Source organism: Euphorbia lathyris, chromosome 9 (assembly GCF_963576675.1).
Source record: "Euphorbia lathyris chromosome 9, ddEupLath1.1, whole genome shotgun sequence".
NCBI lineage: Eukaryota > Viridiplantae > Streptophyta > Magnoliopsida > Malpighiales > Euphorbiaceae > Euphorbia > Euphorbia lathyris.
Genome location: NC_088918.1, coordinates 21624477 through 21645121, shown reverse-complemented (window position 1 = coordinate 21645121; position 20645 = coordinate 21624477). Strand labels below are relative to the sequence as shown.

Sequence of the window (20645 nt, the reverse complement as noted above, 5' to 3'; positions counted from 1 at the left end):
CTTTTTCTTGTCATATCATGGATAGTAATTTTTTTTAACTGTTCTCAGTTATTTACAGATTGATAGCTTAATATAGAGTTGGTAATTTCAGGTTTTATGTCAAAATTGTGTTTTTTCATATATATGTTTCGTATAGATTTACATTTAAACAGATGATTTTCTTGTCAATTTTTTTCGTGTCGTCGAACTGCTTCTGTAAATCGTGTTTCCGCGTAAGAAGTTGCCACACCTAGCCTAATATGGACATCTTTTGTTCATAGTAATAATACCATTTTTGTCAGAAATAAATGGTACTCGATGTAGAAAGAATCGAACAACTAGGAACTTCTCTTTGTATTGTTTGGTTGAGGATGATAGGAAAAAGAAAAAAAATAAGTAAATATAATTGATAAATTTGTTAACTTTCTCTTTTATTTTTATTGTTTGAAGACATTATTTTTTCATACTTTTATATAATTCAAGCTTATGAACTTGGACTCAAATTTTAACAATCTCTGAACTTTTAAAAGTTTTAAATGATTCATATTCTTATTTAATTGTGTTCATTAACCCCTATTTCTATTCAATTGTTTCATTAATCCTTTATTTTTTGTCCGATTACACTCAATAACTCTCTAATCTGATCTATTGGCATTTAACAAACCCAAAACTTCAACTGTCCTAAACTTTTTTTTTTTGAGCAACTGTCCTAAACTTTTAAAAAGTTTCTAATTATTTGTCTATTTAGTATTTTTTTTATATGTGACACACTTTGACACGTAACAGGACGTGTCTTCCATTTTCTAAATCCAAAATTGGAAAATAGGGGTTATTAGATGCAATTATATAAGAATATGAGTCATTTGAAACTTTTAAAAGTTCACAAGGGCAATTGAAGTCTTGAGAGTAATTATAAAATCTTTAATTTTTTTTAGAGAAAAGTATAAAAATAAATCTTGTGATTTAACCGATTTGTAAAGGCAGTCCTCGTGGTTTAAAAGTCTGCAAACATGAGTTATTTGCTTTGTGAAATTTGCAGTTATAAAATCAGACCTTGTATTTTGAGTAATCTGCAAAGGTGATCTTTTTAATTGTTCAAAGAGTTGTTTTGTTTCACGACAATAATTTTTTTATAAAACGATTGGGTTTGTAAATTTTATAAAGCACAGAACTCATATTTACAAACTTTTAAATCATCGGAGGCCATCTTTGTAAATCGTACAAACAGCAAGATTTATTTTTATATTTTTTTTAATGAATGAAAATGTTTTACGTAATGAAGTTTCAGAAAAATAATGTAAATGTCTGGCACATAATTATGATGAAGAGAAATAACTTTGAAGTTTAAACATAACAACTTTTCTCGTCTCTTCTTCTTTTCCTCTATGCAAACGGTAGGGATGTAAGGGGACGGGACCGTTTCTCTACTAGTTGAGGATTTCATCCTTGTTTTTGCAAGTTAGACCGTCTCCATCCCTGTTCCTGCGGGCTCTATTCTCTGTTTATAAATGTCTTAAATTTTTTTTCCTCTATTTTCAAATCTCCATTTTCCGCGGAAAATCACCATTTATGTTTCAAAAAAAATAAGGGTAATTAATTTATTAGTCCCCATATTTTGACAAAACACACTGTTTAGTCCCTGTATTTTCAAAAACACATGGTAAGGTCCCTAACCTTTTTATCAATGAACTGTTTAGTCCTTCCGTCTGTTTGTTATATTTTTTTTACCGTTTATGACTTCAGAAATGACTAAATTACCCTTTACTATTTACCTTCAAACTTTAGAAGAGAAAGTCTAATTTAAAAGAAGCTATTTGTATGGAGAACAAGAAAAAGAAAAGACCCAATGCATACGAATTTGAACGATTAAGAAGAAAATCAAGAAGAAGAACATTCAAAGTTGATTTCAGATGCATTAGAGTTTAAAGGAAAGGAAAAGAAGAACGCAAATCCAAATTGACTAACAAAATCTTCATGAGAGTCTAACGGCAGGGACTAAACAGTTCACCGAGAAAAATGTTAGGGACTAAACAGTTCATTGAGAAAAAAGTTAGGGACTTTATCATGTGTTTTTGAAAATACAAGGACTAAACAGTGTGTTTTGTCAAAATATAGAGACTAATAAATTAATTACCCAAAAAATAATAATGTCTAACATTTTCAGAAGCAGTAGCTAATAATAACAAATATCAAGAATCATTATCAAATTTTCCAAACCATAAAAAAAATTAAAAATTGAAAACAACCAATCACCTAATTAAAATGTATTTAAATTATCCAAAAAAATCAATTATCACGGGGAGTAATCTGGAATCCCGGGGTTAACGGGTAGGGACGGGGATCCCTACGGAGTATCCTGCCTTTCCCCATCCCCACCACGGAAGACAAAACTATCCATATTCCCATCCCATTAGGATTTTTTATCGGGGATTTTATATCTCTGTCGGGGCGGATCACTTACGGGGATGGGAAATGTCCATCCCATTTACACCATCCCTACCAAACAGAAACTTAGTGTCTGTTTAGTTCCATTTTTCATAGTTATTTTTTGCTTTTTAAATTGTAAACGAAAAATAAAAAGGTGTTTGGTAAGAATCACAAACAACTATTTTTAACAGAAAAAATAATTAATATCTATTAATTATCAGCAAACAAGCAAAATAAATGAGCCTTTAAAAACTTTTTATATTTTACTGTTTTTCAAGCAGAAATTCTCTACTATTAGAAAAAACTACTTTTATATGAAAAGGTAAACGACCGTCCTTTAAATAAACACCTAAAACACTCAATTTTTAATATAAAAAGGCAAACAGAAGAAAATGGAGTAAACAAACACCACGTTTATATTATATATTTGATTGGTTAACCTATAGCAAGTTGAAAATGTGGTTGAAGAGGCAAGATTCAGATTTTCATCTATTTTGTTTTCTTATAAATTAGTTGTCCACATACTCAGCACTTTGGATTACTACCATATGCATAGTGGTTGAATTTATTATTTTTAACATTAAACAATTAAATATAATAATATTAATTATAAGTATGTGCACATCTTAGTCACTATGACTGTACCCAATTATTTTATTATTATTATTACTTAAAAATAAATAAATGTTGCATCCATTGCATTTTCTACACTTTGTCATTCAAATGTTTCCTAAATAAATTGAGATGTCTTAACTTGATGATTGTGACTTTTAATAATTAATTTTATGAACATATTAAGGAAATATTTGGATAATTTTAGTTAGAATAGAACTAAAAAAAATTGGGTACACCTTGAAAAATATATATATATATAATTATCCAAATAATCCCTTTCCTATTAAGCTAATAAATCAAATCTAATCTAAATTTGGGTATTAACATTGAACTTAAAAAAGAGTTTGATGTCTTTATCATAAGCTTAGCTGTTTTATACTATTATTGCAAATATTCCTCTATTGTTTGTTTTGATAGCATATACCCAACACCTTAAAATGGCCCCCTTTTGCACTCACATTTTCCCCCATTTATTTGGGAATTTTCTATGAAAACCCACTTTTTTTTCTTTTTAAATAGTGTTTTTCAATTGTAACTAAACACTTATATTCTAATGTTTGGAGTAAAAAAATAAACTAAAAATGAGAAAGAAATCAATAGATATATAATGTGTTTTTAAGTGTCTGTTTGGTTCTCCTTTTCACTCTATACAGTAGAATATAAGTATTTGATTAGTATTAAAACACTTGATAGCTATTTCAGAAAGAAAATCAATTAACTTCTATCTGCTATCATCAATCGTAAAAAGTTAATATTAACAGCAAACCAATTGTTAGGAGTAAAAACGCGAAAAGTTCTGTAGTGGAGTGTGTGTAATAAACCTAACCAATGAAAAAAGAGATGTATAATGTTTTATTGCAAAATGATTAATGTAAAGAAAAAAAAAAAGGAGTGTCACATTTTTATTGGTTCAACCCAATAGACTGGGATCGTAATAGATTTTTCTTTTTTAAATGAGCTATTAAAAGGAGAAATCAACTGACACTATATTTTTAAGGCATTGTTCTTTTTTATTGAAATTAAGTAAATTGAACTGAATGCTACTGAACTGAAATGATAATATTAGATTTTAAAAATAGCAATAATTAAAATAAATAAGCTTATAATAATAATAATAATGGTTCTAATAATGATAATAATAAATAATTATAATTATAGTAAATAATAATAAATTACTGAACTAAATTGAAAATTACTGAATTGACTTGAACTGAATTGAATGCTACTGAACTGAACTGGCCTAAGTATATGTTTGATTATCCTTCTTTATAGTTTTTTGCTTTTTCACTTCAATCGGTACGATAAAAGTATTTGGTGAGAATTGAAAAATCGTTGTTGATAACTACTTCGAAAAGAAAATCAACCAACTTGTATTATTTATCAGTAACAATAAACAACTAACATCACGGATCCAGGATTAACTGAGGGTGAGTGCTTTGTCATATTTGTGGCTGCTAAATTGATATATTTTGACTGTTTTTATATAAAAGAAATAAAGTATCGTTCATAATTTCTATAGAAATTTCAAGCCTATGCCCCAGGATATGTCCCTATTAATAGCAAATAGTATAACTAAACAATTTCATTTCGGATAAGCCATCTACCAATTATAAACAACATCAAATAATAAAGCACTAATATCGACAACTAGTCTTGATAACATGCACCTTAATAAGCATGTAGAATTTGCTCATTCACCGTTAGATCTAGGTTTATTAGAATCCTAAGGTGAAAACTCAAAGCATCCTGCGGCTTAGATTTAATAAGCCTATATCTAACGGCGAATGAGCAAATTCACTTGCTCATTAAGGTGTATGTGAAAATTCCAGTATCAACAACAACAAATAATAGATACGCATAGTTGAATCAAACTGTTCCATTTAGATTAATCTTATATCAATTTATCAGTAACATCAAACAGTAGATATCATAAGTCGTCAATACAGTTGAACCTAGCGGATGGATATGAACAAACTAGTACAAATCAAATCAATCTCAATCAAGTGAGAAAATTGAGCACTCTTTGCTTCCAATCATTTGTCAAGCTTTTTTGGAAGAGGGTGGATATGAAATCAATCTTATTTAGGATAACAAAAATTGAGTGGTTGAAAAGACAACACGTTTTGATACTTTCTTCACAACTATCTTAGGATCATTCTTGAGTTGAGATTATAATTTTCCATCTTGCTTATTAATAGCTTAATTATGTGCAAAACATTTCAATTTACTAATTAAAGAAATAAAAGAATAAAAAGATAACAACCTGCTCCACTATCATTTGCTTGCAAAAGCATAAATATATGTTTAAGCATATCCAATTATATGCCATTTTTCCCACTTTTTCTATACTATTTTAGGTGATGCCAAGAACCATCCTTTAATCTTGCTTCCTCTTGTCTCCTAATTTTATAAGATTATAAGCATTTATTCACTTTTCTATGCTATTTTTGTTCATGTCAGGAAGCAACCTTTTACGATAATACAATTTACAAAAACAATTCGTTAACACGATATTCTCTGTACACTCATTTCAACGCCTTTTCCTTAAATCTATGTATTTATTGGGGAAAAAAGGGATGGAAAGTTCAAAATTCAAAGAAAGGAGGGAGAAGGATGAAAAGGCGGATACCAAAACATATATATATATATATATAGACATGAGAATGTTGTTGCATCTAGAGAATAAGGTATTAAAATGGTCGGGCAACATACAAAATACCATCGTTTTAACCTCAAATGTTTGTGAAATTGTGCGATTTTACCTTCAATAGGTTAACGACATGTATGTTTGAAGTGTCAAGTACTGTTACTCGAGTTACACCATTTTACAAACGTTGAGGCTAAAATGATGCTATTTTATACGTTTACTGTAACGCTATTTTAGTACTTTATCCCCATATCTGAATAAATGCTTTTCGGAATTCCTACTTTCCATCCTGCACCTTCCTTTCTTAACAAAGGCACAAGAAAATCCGTTGTGGTCCGGGACCAACTTAGAAGATGACACAGCAACAGTCATGCTAACGTGTCACTATCTGAATGGTTCAATCGCATAAGATTGTAGAAATTTTCCACTTTCTTGTTGAACTAAACATCAACCCAAGAATTCAGAACCTCAAAAACTAGAACAAACAGCATGATTATAGAATTAATTGCACCAGAAACAGAAGATTGGTTCATGATTTCAATATCTAAACTGACATAGTATTTACAGTTCATGGTAAATAGTAGTAGAACACTAGAACAAGTTCAAATAGGACAAGAAAAAGGCAAAATTGAATGACAAAACTTATAAGCAAACAACTTTTATACATACTAAAAGCATATGTATGAACATAAAGGACAACAATACCACAGATCTTTCTTTTTTTTCCTATTTCATGCTCTAAAATTAGCTATATATATATATAACATTAGAAGAAAAAAAGGCACCAACCCAATTAATTGGCCACCAAATACCACTCCAAACTTCCTCTCTTTTATAGCTGAAAGTCAGATTGAGTAACCCTTACATTTGGTGAGTCTGCTAAACTTAGTCAAACAGCTTCCTGCTGTGTTAAAACGAAATCATCCAAGTCCCGATCGTTGGATGTATCGCATAATACGTATACCGAGCCAGCTAGATGCTGAACCAGCTTATGCACCCTATAATAAAAGCCTGGTTGTAACAAAACCAGACCAGACCTTTAGAGCAGCAGAACTGAAGAAAAACACCATTAATGAAACAGTAAGTAAGTAGTAACACTAGACAAACATATATATAAACAGCACACAACCCGTAATTTTCCTCCAAGCAGAATGTCAATCTTGATTTCGTGTAGTATATCTGTGAGTCATAGTAAAGTTAAGTATATTAACAGTTAGAAGAAGAACCCACGAATTCACTTATCTCATCCATCACAGAATGGAAGTGATTGTTATTCGGTAACAAGTAGAACCCGATTGTCGCCTTTTCGAGATATAGAAGTTTAACAACTTGGCCAGCCTTCTTAAGGCCTTCAGCATAAGCCAATTGCCAATCCTGAATAAGGTCCAAACCAGCAACAACTACTAGACTCTTGGGGAACTTCACTCCTTCATAGCTTTTACCTTTAGGACCGAAAGGATTACATGCCGGATGATCCCTATCTGCATCCTCAGGGAGAAAAGCTCTCCAATACCAGTCACGATCACGCAGAGTAACAAAATATTTCCCATCTAAACGCTTCTCTGATTCTGTTCTCTCTTGACCACCAAACATAGGATTCAGCAGAATGTTCCCCAACACCTCAATTCCTGATTCTATTGCTCTTAAAGCAACATGGTGTGCAATATTTCCACCAGAACTATCCCCTGCCAAGTATATATGAACTTTAGAATCTATCTTACTTTCTAACCATGTTCTTGAGTTCACCCATTTAAGAGCTGTCCATCCATCATCATAAGCACAAGGATACCGATTCTCAGGCGCACGTCTATAGTTCACAGATACCACCACAGCTTTGCAAATGCCTACTAGACGGCGACACAAGGTGTCGTATATTGCACTGTTTGCAGAAGAGTGAGCAAAGCTTCCACCATGAAAGAAAACAATGACAGGAACAACATCAGCAGTCACTGGCTTCTCAAGGTCACTAATGTTTAGTTGTGCTGCATCACCATCAGCTGCTCGATATATCCGGCTAAGGAGGCTTGTCCCACGGTCAATGACAACATCAAAAGAAAATACCCCTTCAACTGGGTTGGCATTGGCTGAAACTTTCCTGTCTAGAAACTCTGCTAAGTGGCGATTGAACGTCCCATCCGGTCTACGAAGAAGATTATAAGCCAACTTGAAATTGGAGATAAGGACCCATGTATTCAGTGGAACCACCATCTGTGCAGAAAAAGCACAAAAAAGTTGCATCAAAACCAAATGTCTTAGGGAAAAAAGTAGAAAAGATAAACAAGAGATTGGCCAAGAATAGCAGTACCTACAAGACAAGAGAACTAAATAACAGTAAGCAAAATAAGCAGTTGGTAGCCCAAAAGTCAGTAATAACACCCAAACAAGGTTTTTATAATTAGTCTTAATCAAAACAACATTATCCCCAAGTCAAACTAATCCAAATGCAACAGGAAAATGAGGCAACTTCATCCCTGTTCATAAGCAAATCAAAAATTTCAAAAGAGAACATTGAAAAAGACCTAAATCCCATTTAAATAAAATAGGGCAAAATACAAAAATCCAATCAATAAGCTGAAGCATCAAGTATTTCCATAAGAGCAAACATTAAAATAGAGCATCAATCTTGCAAGGAACTCAAAAAAAGGAAAAGAGAAAACTCAACTTAACACAACTACATTTGAGATGAAAAAATCCCTTGACAACAACAGCATCAACCAATATCCTTCACTTTCAGCAACAAAATAGCATACCCAAAACCCATATTTGACACCAAATCCAAACAAAAAACAGTTGACTTCCAACTTTTGGAATCTCTAGAAAGACTAAAATTAAAAATCTCCATTAAAAGACTTGACCTATGATGATCACCATAGAAGCTGTAGATAGAATAAGAAGAAAAGGAAGAGAAGTAGGAATTAATTAATTACCCTGCTCTCGTTGAGGTTAACTTCATTACTTCCAGCCATGAATACTAAGCTCCCTAAAATTCAAAATAACTCAGAATAGATCGTTCCAAAAAGCAATTCAGTTCGCTACTGTATTCACATATTGAAAACGGATATAACAAGTGATCTTCATGAGGCTAGAGAAAGATCAGTCCTCAGACGGACACATGATCAGAGAGATTTATAAACCCCCCCAAAAAAAACGAAAAAGGTTGAACCTTTAAAATTGGAAAATCTCCAAGTATTTTTGAGCAGAAGGACCGAAAACCGATAACAATAAATGGTAAATCTGAAAGCAATAAAACTGTATGAGAGAGAGAGAGAGAGAGAGAAACAAGGTAGAAATGGGGGGGGTGAGGGAATGGGCGAAGGATAAGAAGGAAACGGCGCAGGATAGAAAAGAGAAGAAAATAATTGCTAAAGTGCACGTAAGATTTGATGTGGGAACGAGAGAGACGACAAAGTGATCGGCCGAAAGATAACTGTTGAGGTGGGACCCAGGGGGGTGTAAATTATTAGTTTTTTGGAAATATTCTTTTGAAGAAAAAAGGAGTTTGGCATTGTTGAGTAATTATGACGTAATAAATGTGGAAATAAGAAGGAAGGAGGAAAAGGAGAAAAAAACAAAAGCTACGGAGCGTGCGGCCGGCTCCAAGGCACGTGACGACAAACGGGGTCCGTCTCAATGCTTTTTGCAGAGAAAACGCAGACGTTGAACAACTTCTCCCCACTCAAATACGTGCGATCTGATTTTGCGTATTCACACTTTATTCATCTTTTTTTGTTTTAACCCAAATTTCTTTTCTGCTTTTGTCATTATTATTAATTACAATCTAAAGTGCTAATTAATAGTCGTTTAACCAATAATCACAATCTAAAGTAAATTATTAATCGTTTAAACTAAATTTCGGTTCGATCGGACCAAATTCAACCGTAACATTTTAAGTGAATTGCAGATTTAACTAATATATTAAATTGTACAAATTTAATCCTAACGTTTTAAATAAGATCAATTTTAGCTCTACGCTATTGAAAATTTGAAAACACCGGTTTGACTGTTATTTAACTGTCATAACAAGTTTGTGGATAAATTGAAGTAGTTTCGTACATTTTTTTGATTTTTTGTGTCTATGTTAATAACACAGTAAGTATTTTATGGTAAATTATTAGAAGCACCCAGTTCTCCATATCAAATGGAGGACATTCCATACATATTTTAACATGTGTAACATGGATCCACACATATTATAAGAGGTCCCACTATTTTAATTATTACGTGGGGTCACAATACACGTGTCCAAATGTGAATTGGAGGTCCTTCGAGTGACATGGAAGACCCGGTGCTTAATATAAGAACTCTATTTTAGACAGTTCGGCAAAAAAAAATTATGATTAACTTATACGTAGCATATTTAGTTTTTAGCATTTTAATAGAATTTTATAATTTTTTTAATAATACACTAAATATTTTAGATATAATTGATATTTGGAAGGTTTGAAGTGATATTTAAGTGACAGTTAAATCAGTTTTTTCTAATCTTCGATGGCTAAAATGATCTTGCTTAAAAACAGTACGATTAGAAAAAATCATTTCATACATTAAGTGCACTTTCTTTTTTTTAAGTTAAATCTATAACCATTGGGAATTAATTACAAAAACATCTAAATTAGTACTATTATTAATAAAATCTAGAACTTTATTCAGTGCTTCTTTTAAGTTCTTTTTGTTTCACTCTCAACATTAGAGTATAAAGAGTTGTATTCCATATAAAGGCTTTTTAAAGTTTTGGTATGTAATTTAGATTTTTGAATAATGTCTAAAAGTCTGGAGATATTGAAGAGTGTGTTTGAGTTTTTCGGAGCAGTTTTTAGCGTTTTAGTTCAAACGGCATGAAATAAACTCTATTTGGTAAATAGAGGTTTGGGATAAAATTAGAATTTTGAACCACTTTTTGAGTTTTTCTAGTCAAAACATCTAAGCTTTAATAGTGGTATTTGAAACACGGTTTATATAGCGGATTTGGATCCCCAAACCGCTAATTCAGAAAGAAAGAAAATAATAATAATAATTTTAGGACCTTTTCCAATTAAAGAATTGCAATATTATATTAAAAGACTTTTTTTAATCCTTAATTACTATCTTTATTTTTCTATTAATATGAGAGGTTTGTTTATTTTGGAAATTTAAACAAACTAAGTTCTACCGAAAATGAGATTTTAAAATATTTTTGAGATATATATATATAAAGAAAAAGTAACTGTTCCTTTTATAAAAAAAAATATTATATCTCGGCATAAATAATTAAAAAAATTACAATTCAGAAGTACATCAGAGTAGCTTGAATCTGCATCTTCAATATTATAGATCATGATAGAGCAATAGTAGACAGTGCTTAAAAGTGATATTGCCATAACGACATAAAACAAACTCCACTCATAATCGACTTCAGAGTTTTTTTCTTTATAAACAACTTCATACTCTTTCAATTAGTCAATTTATATGATGGTAGACAAAAGTCTTTTATTTTTCCACGAAAGAAAATATGATAATATTTATATAGGTAAACAAACCACAACCATCCATATAAGAGAAATAAAAGAAAGAATAAAAAATTTAAAATAAAAGAGAAAGTATCAAACCTATACCTATCATAACAGTAGATTGATCTAAAAAGTTATTCAATAAAGAAAAAAATCAAAATAAAGTGAAGAAGAGGTTTATCTTCATGCTAAAAGCCGACATAAGCCTCAAAACCTTGATGAAGAAGTTGAGAATTTTTTTTACGACTAGATTTTTATCAATATGTGGGAGAGATTTTTATATTAAATTAAATATATATATTAAACCATTATTTTTTTCTAACTTTTATATATTAATATAGACATGTTTGTGTTTATGTATTAGTAAAGACTAAATTTTTTCTAAAAAAAAAACAAAGACCTAAGTTTTTTTTTCATTAATAAAGACCTAAGTTATAGTATGTGTATATGATATTTTGTTAGGATGTGATTAGGAATGTAACATGGTAAACACTAATTTATCGGGTTAAATGCACCATTGGTCACTGAACTTACATGGTTATCTCAAAATGGTCACTCAACTTCAATTTGTCTCAATAAAATCACTCAGCTTTGAGTTTTGTCTCAATTAAGTCATTATAACGATTTTAATGATTAAAAATCATCGGAATGATGACATAAGTGATACGTCAATATGAGACAACTCATATTTCAAACCGAAATAACACATGACATCCACATATGCGTCACATGGCCATCATGTGTCGATTATTTTTATGGAAAAAAAACTGAAATTTAGTTTTTTTTCATAAAAATACTTGACATGTGGTTGTCACATTTCGTTCCGGTTAGGGATTTGAGTTAACTCATGTTGACGTGACATCAATGTGATTATTTCGATGCGTTTTAACCACTAAAATCGACGGAGTGACCTAATTGAGACAAAACTTAAAGTTTGGTGATTTTATTGAGACAAATTGAAGTTAAGTGACCATTTTGAGACAACCATATAAATTCAGTGACCAATGGTGCATTTAACCCCTAATTTATCACAAGAAAATGGTTTGCGTAGTCTTATTGATAAATATAAAAAATTATATTTTGTATAAAATTATAATTGTCAATTAACAACACACCATTTAAATATAAATTATTAAGGAATAAAATAATAGCTATAAAAATCAATATCGTTATTTGTTATTTTACACAAACAACTATTATAAATGAGCTAAGTTTTATTAAACAAATTTATAAAAAAAGCTAGTTAAATCAGCTAAACGAAAAGGTAATCAGCTAACAAAACTATTTGACAAACAAAGTCATCGTTTTTCTTTGTTAGGCTTATATTACAATAGCTTTTAGCTTTTTTGACAGAAATAATAGTGTCCGGAAACTTTTCATAAAAAGTTGTTAGTATTTATTTTTTTTTAGTAGGAATAAGAAAAATAAAAAACAAACAAAGCAAAACCTAACCCGGAATTAGTCTGGAAAAGCTAACTCCCACCACATCCTCCAGAAGGATTGAGGAGAGAAAGGCCGGAGGAACAGGATAATTAGTGACTCCCCAACTTCCTTCATGACCTGCAGCCGCCAGACGATCTGCCACCCTGTTCTGCTCTCTAAAGATATGACAGAAAGTGATAGAAGCAAAGGAATGGCAGAGCCTCTTGATCCCTTTAATAATATTTTTGTCTTTCATCCCAATAGCTAAATTGCTGGAAATTAACCTGATAGCTTCCTGATTATCAGATTCAACACTCAGATTAACAATCCCCATACTGCTGGCCAGTGCAAGACCAGAATAGATACCCCACAACTCGGCTAAGAAGGAGGACCCTATGCCAAGATTATGCGAGAACCCAAAAATCCAAGCACCCCCATCATCTCTCAAGACTCCACCAGCAGCAATCTTACCATTAGTAAGACAAGATCCATCCGTGTTGAGCTTTATCACCCCTTCTTGAGGTCTTCTCCAGCAAAGAAAGTGAAGAGACTTCCTCTGAATATAACGATCAAAAGAATCTTCCAAAAAACTATTAATAACCTGGTAGACCTTTTTAGCAAAAAAGTCCACCAAGTCAGGGATATTAATATAAACTGATTCAAAAATCTCCTTATTCCTCCAATCCCAGATTTGGTGACAGACAATTGAAAAGAAGATTTCTCCATGGTCAAGATTAGAAAGCAATTTCCCACTGACCCCATCCTCAAACCAATCCAGATTAGAATAAGAGAAGAACATATCAATCATATTACTGGGGAGAATTTTACTCCAAATACCTTTACTTCTCTCACAGTCCCTCAGAGCATGACAAATAGTTTCTTCATGCCCTCTACATCTGCTACAATCTCCTGACTCCACCAAATGGCGTCTTTTCCTATCTGAATTAGTAAGAAGCCTGTTCTTGATCCCAAGCCATAAGAAACTTCTAACTCTGTACGGAACTTTTAAAGACCAAATCAACTTCCAAATAGCAGAATGAGGCTCCTCATCACCGTTGCTAAAAGCTTCAAAGGCTGACTTACAAGTATAAGCACCGCTGTTTGTAGAAGACCAACAAAAATTATCCATATCCTCATCCATGTTACTAATTTTAACTCCTCTAATTCTAAGGAGAGTCTCCAAGCTAAAGAAAGCCTCAAATTTAGGCCAAATCCAATCACCTTCTGAATCAACCACATCCGCAATCTTCCAGTTGTAAAAACTAACAGGCGGAAGAGAGTTACAAACCTCTAACAGAGGCTTGTCACCAATCCACTTATCATGCCAAAAGCTGATCGTCTTACCATTTCCCACATCCCAACCGATCCCAGTACAAAATTCTGAGAAAATAGAACTCAGGCCTTTCCAGAGGAAGGAACAACTAACCACTCTATCTTTGGGCCCTCCAAAAATCTTATCTTTTCTATATTTTTCACCGAGTAAGCGAACCCAAAGCGCCGAAGGATTTTGCCACATTCTCCAAAGAAGCTTCATCAAAAGAACCTTATTATTATCTTTAGCCTGTCTAATCCCTAGACCCCCTCTATCTCTAGGCTTACAAACCTCCTTCCACGGGACCAGATGAATCTTCTTACTATCCCCAGAATTCCCCCACAGAAAACGGCGGTTAATTTTATCCAGATCATTAAGGACCGGCTCCGGCAATCTACAGGCTTGCATAATATGGTTAGGAACCGCACAGTTGACTGATTTAATAAGAGTAAGACGCCCCGCAAGAGACAAAGTCTTAGCTTTCCAATTAGCACACTTGTTATTGGTTCTATCCAGAATCTCTTTAAAAGAAGCTTTAGAGACTCTATCACTATGGAGAGGAACCCCAAGATAATTACCAAAAGAATTGGTTAAAGGAATTCCTGAAATATCACTCAACTTCTTGCACAATCCAGTACTCATGTTTTTAGAACAGAGCATTCTAGACTTCTGAATATTAAGCTTTTGACCAGAGGCCTCACAAAAACAATTAATAATTCTCATAATCTCCCTCATTTGATCCTCAGTCCCTTCCACAAAAATCATAACATCATCCGCAAAAAATAAGTGAGTAATAGCAGGACAGAATCTATTAATAGCAACCGGATGAAAAGTCTTACTATTAATATTGACAAAATCGTCATTTTATTTAAAAAAAACATGATTTTTTAACACTATTCATATCTCCATTCCATAAATTATTATCTTCAATTTTTATTAGTTATTTAGGTTATTAATTTGCGTATTATTTTTTTATAATTATTTTATTTATTAATTTAAAATATGTCCATATTAGACATTTTACACACTAGTAGCAATGTTCATCGTAATTTACCAACACTAATAATTATTCAGCTAATAAAAAAGAACTAATATCAACCGCAAATAGCTAACAACAGCTGTAACAGCTATTAGCTAAACCAAACATGCTCTGAATTAAGATTTTTAAATATTTTTTAAAAGTACAAAAATCTAAGTATATTCGGTTACAACTTCTTACAAAGTTACTAAAAGTTATGATGTAATAAAAATCATTAAAATATTTTTACATATTTTATGTTATTGGAGAATAATAGATTTAGCCTTCACGTATAAAATAATGCAATCTTAAACTTAACGTTTACCAGTCGATGCAATTTTAAGTCTCATTAAAAGAATACGAGTTTTTTTCATTAACAAAAAAAAATATGTAATTTTATGTTTGACAATCCTTAAATCTTTATTGTTATAGCTATACAATAAGGTTTGAAATTCCACAAATTTTGTTAATAGAAAAAAAAAATGTCATTTTCATTTCCAAGACTCATTTTCTACTCTGCCCTCATTTTGAAGCCAAATTTTGTTAATCTGTTATTGGTCTCATGCACAATGAAGAGCGGCAATTGGCAAGGGACACTGCTCTGCCCTCCTTGTCTCCCTCTGTTACTTTTTCTGCTCATAACAATAGAAGATGATGAGGCCGTGGAATTTTAATCACTCAGTTTTCGAGCAATATCAACAATCTTCTAGAATTCCATTTCTTTGTCTGAAATAGAAATAAGAGCTGGTTAAAGAGGGACCGACGTCTGGTGAACCCGCTCTGTTACTTAAGTTAACAAGGGTTGGAGGAAGGTTGAAAATAATAGGAACATTGACAAGTGTTGTGTTTACCTATCTAATATGGACCACATACCTTATCTATTTATAATGGTGGTCCATGATAACTACTGTCATTCTAGGAATGTGCCCTAATGATTCATTGGATACATGTCAACGTTCGGTTTGCTTTGTTATATCGTGACTACGACATCGTGAGGTGGTGCACTCTACCATAAAACAAACATGCTGCCATATGTCCTCCTTTCATTGAGTCTGAGGCTTTCAGACATCTGAGGTGTCAAGCGGCACACTCTGTCTTATACCTCATGTTCCTTGCGCAACCATTTATCTTGATCTAACAGTTGTTATTTTTCAATCGACGACTACTATGACAGACGGTGGAGATTCTTTTATATATCTGAAAGTTGTCATTCACATCTTTAGAAAATATTCGTTTCTCCAAATCAGACGCCAGATTCAAATAGTGACATTGTTCTTAGAGAATATTCTTTTCTCCCGATCGGACACCAGATTGAAATAGTAACATTGGTCCACGTGTAAAAAAATTCATAGAATATTATTTAGAGTTTCACACATAACAAATATAGAAGAGAAACACAGACAAAAATTTAAAAGAAAATCTTAAAGAGCGATTGACATTAATTTTAGTTTATGCAGGAAAAAATGTGTACTATAATTTCCGAACTTTCCGTTAGTTTATACGTAACACTCTGATTAAGTATTTATTATATTAAATTTTTTTAATAAATTTTTCTATTACTCAGTTCGAGACTCGTCAGGAACTATTTAGATGGATCATCTTCTAATTAAATTTTTGGCCTAATGCTCCTCCAACCTCTTTAACTTGTCTAAATTGGTCATTTTACCCCCCAAACTCATTGAATGTCCTATTTACCCTCTTAACTCCGTAAAAGTGGTATTTCTCACCCCCAACTTGTCCATTCACCCCTTCAACTCATAGAATGTTCTATTTACCCTCTTAACTCCAAAAAAGTGGTATTTCTTAGAGGTGGCAAAATGACACACGACCCGATTACACGACACGAACACGACACGGATTTTTAGTGTTAGTGTTGAGCTAAATAGGTAATAGGTCATTTTTGGGTTGACACGAAACTGACACGCTAATTTTTGGGTTGGGTTAGTGTTGATAAGTGAACCCGAAAACGACACGAAATGACACGGATATTGAAAATTATTGTTATATTCTCTAGTGTTTTTTTTATGTCATCTTATTAATAAAGATAATAAAATTATAATTATTAATTGCAAATATTGATTTGAATTTCCTAAATTGTTATAAACACATTACATGACCCTCTAACATGGTATTATCGAACTTTTCGATAATTATTGTTAACATACTAATCTAAAAATGATATAAAATGTTTAAAAACAGTACCATATCTTCTTATATTTTTAAGAGTTATTATTAATATATATGCATAACAAAATTACATGTAACCCGAAAACACGACACGAAATCGACACTAACCCGAACAGGTTAACACGACTTTGACACGAAAGTTTTTGGGTTGGGTTTGGGTTTACTCTTTTTGACACGAACCCGAAATGACACGACACGAACACGACTCGAACACGATAATTGCCAGGTCTATTTCTTACCCTCTCAACTTGTCCATTTACCCTCTCAACTCATAGAATGTCCTATTTACCCCCTTAACTCTACAAATATGGTATTTCTCACCTCTTACAATCCATTATCGAGGCCTAAATTGTTATCATTTTTTTAAACGTTAAACCTATATTGGTGTTATTTTGTACGTGAAACCTAAATTGATACTTCCCCAAAAACTATAGACCTATTTTGGTACATTATCCATACATATAATGTTTTTAACTTGTTTATATTAACGTTCTTGTTATTTGTATTTTTTATTCATTATTTATCTTTTCAACTTTTTTCGCTAGTTAAATTTTGATTATTTAATTATTGTAATAAACACATGAATGATCAATATAATTATCAAATTAAGGGTTAGACTATGGTTACTTTGTTTTTGACAAAGTAACCTTTACTTTGTTTTTACCACCATTGGATGAACTTACTTTGTTAAAGTCTATCATCATCTAATGGTGAAAAAAATAAAGTAAACTTTACTTTGTCAAAAACAAAGTAACCATAGAAGGTACCTCAAATTAAAACAAAATAAAAGGTTGATATTAAAAAAAAAATTCAAACTCATTTGAATAAGTTCTATTAAATTTGCACTATAAAGAGGTAAGAAATACCATTTTTATGGAGTTAAGGAGATAAATAGGATCATAAGGGATGAGAAATACCACTTTTATGGAGTTAATGGGGTAAATAAGACATTCGATGAGTTAGGGAGGGGTAAAATTGTTGGGGTTTAGTGTCCTATAGACAATTGTTCTAGGATATAAACTTAATGTAAATGAAGTGTTCTTTACATCATTTGTTTTAATAAGATATGGTTTCATAACTATATAAAGGCAACCTCTTTTAAGAACTAAATAAGTCTAATAAAAGAAAATCTCTAAGTTTGTTTAAAGTGATTATAAAGTGTTCATACAAGCATGAAGTGAGACGAAACTTTATAATAAACTAATAAACTTAAAACCACCCCAAGTCAAGTAATATGTTTAGGAATAGGATTGACATATCACTGTTGAGACTTGCATGTAACAATGTCTTCTGTCGAGACAGAGAGCTGATCTCACAAGCTTCAGATATGCAGATATCTAGACAGTTACATGGATCCAATGAAAGGGAGTTCATTAGGATTGGGGACCCGACTTGAGATAACAGGATGGGTAGATTTATCCTTGTCACCTGTTCATCTCATTGGTATTAATAGGTATAAGTAATCATCATACTCAAAGGAATGTTAATTAGTGATTCTGGATTATGGAATGTGATGCTTTGATCCTGTTGTAACACGATCCATAACAGAGATGACTCTGGGGTGTGAACGGCAGACGTTGGGTATCACATGAAGTAATTGCAGGATAGTTATACATTGGATTGAGCATTTGTCACTCCCGATAAATGGGAGATGAAGGAAAATAGACAAGCCTAGGCGCAGCGGAATAATAAAATTTTATCTATTTTATCTATTTCCCTTTTCCAAGATCTGTTAATTGTTATTTCATATAAAGAGGGATAGAAAGTAATACCTTCAGTGAAGTACTATCTACGGTTGCAAACGAAGTGCCCACAACTCTTAATCCGTGTATCACGAACAACAAAAGAAACAACACAGAAAAAGATAACTAATCAGTAATCAATCTTAATAATAGCAATCACAATGATTGCCTCTAATAGAAATCGATACGAGATCAAAGAGAGAGTAAGAAATAATGTAGATTAGCCGAGACGAAGACGGAACGGTTCCTCCTCCTTTATTATTATGTTGGTCGAATTTATGGGGTTAGGGAGTGTATTTATAGACTTCTCTAAACCCTAATCCCAGTTGTGTTAGGTAATTAAATAATTGGAATCTTGTTCGGAATAGGATTACTAATTAGATAATTAAATAAACACTTTACTATTATCTAAATAATAACTAATTATATCTAGATAATTATTATTAATCAAATTAATAATTAATTAATGTTAGGGATAATTAATTAGAGTTTCAATCACATAAAAACTTCTAATTGATAATATCAGATAATCTTTTAATTTAATTCATAATCATAATCAAATTATAATTATTAATCAAATTAATTTATCCCTAATTAATATGTAAATTTCGGCCCATATATAGTGTCTCACTAATTACATTTTCGTCCTCCGATTCCAAGTCCCATATGCGACCCATTAGGTTCTTTATTGCCACTAGCCGTATATATCCTTTGAAATTATTCATCACGATTAATTCCGACATATATATAACGGAATACCGTCGTGAGCTGTTACTAGCAGAACCTATGATATTCCCCCAGAGCAATTAAGAAGTCAGGTTGATAACTGACGTTAACCTTTCTGCATTAGGTACAGTATAATACGATCCTTCATCAACTATATCATGTCGGTCAATTCCTTATAACCATGGAATGTGTCAAGGTTACATATAACGAAGAGTCCGGTTTTACTTGTACAGGTTGAATTTACTCTGAAAGATAAGTTAAGTGAAATGTTCATTTCTACTCTTAACTCTATCACCTTGCAAGGATTTCAGTCAATTCACCACAAGCGGCCAGTTGGATATATCTCCCACTTATCGGGAGTGATGAATGCTCAATCTGACATTAACTATCCTGCAATTACTTTGTGTTATACCCAACCCTGCTCTCACACACCCCAGGCTCTCACCTGTTGGATCGTGCTCGCACAGAATCAAAGTATCAGACTCCAGAATCACTAATTAACGAATATTTGAGTTTGAGGATTAGTTATACCTACTAATACCAATGAGATGAACAGTTGACACATTAGATAAATCAATCCATTCTGTTATCTCAAGTCGGGTCCCAATCCTAATGAACTCCTTCACCGGATCCATGTAACTGTCTAGATATCTGAATATCTAAAGCTTGTGAGATCTATCTTTCTGTCTCGACAGAAAACACTGTTACATGCAAGTCTCAACAGTAATGTGCCAACCCCTATAACATATTACTTGACTTGGGTTTACTTTAAGTCTATTGGTCTATTATAAAGTACAGTCTCACTTCATGCTTGTATGAACACTTTATAACTACTTAAATAAACTTAGGGTTACTTTCTTTATGAAAGATTTGTGCCTTTATATATAGTTACATTTTAATGCTATATATCTGATTAAACAAATGACTAAATAAACAATTTATTCATTAATATTTATATCCTAAAACAATTGTCTCTAGGACATAAACCCCAACAGGAGATACGTCCAAGGATCGCTTGTGGAAGACTTGACTCTAAATCCTTGTAAGGTGGTAGCTTAAGACTTGAAATACAGATTTCACTTAA

At 32.1% G+C, this 20645-nt stretch overlaps 1 protein-coding gene across 2 annotated transcripts; it reads right to left on the bottom strand.

Annotated features, from left to right (window-relative positions):
* Positions 1 to 6200: 6200 nt before the first annotated feature.
* On the bottom strand, positions 6201 to 8982 carry LOC136205871 (gibberellin receptor GID1A). Of its 2 annotated transcripts, none has more exons than XM_065996708.1 (2): positions 8596 to 8982; positions 6201 to 7876 (listed from the first exon to the last, which is right to left on the bottom strand). In XM_065996708.1, the coding sequence occupies exons 1-2, from the start codon at positions 8632 to 8634 to the stop codon at positions 6875 to 6877; spliced, it is 1041 nt and encodes a 346-aa protein (XP_065852780.1). In that variant the 5' UTR covers positions 8635 to 8982; the 3' UTR covers positions 6201 to 6874. The 2 variants fall into 2 exon arrangements, with proteins under 2 accessions (XP_065852780.1, XP_065852781.1); XM_065996709.1 differs by lacking the exon at positions 8596 to 8982 and adding an exon at positions 7974 to 8533.
* Positions 8983 to 20645: the final 11663 nt, after the last annotated feature.

Coding starts and splice junctions, on each gene's coding strand:
- LOC136205871 (XM_065996708.1), bottom strand. CDS start 8,634: ATGGCTGGAAGTAATGAAGTTAACCTCAACGAGAGCAGG. Junction 7,877..8,595: donor TTAACCTCAACGAGAGCAGG/GTAATTAATTAA, acceptor TTTTCTGCACAG/ATGGTGGTTCCACTGAATAC.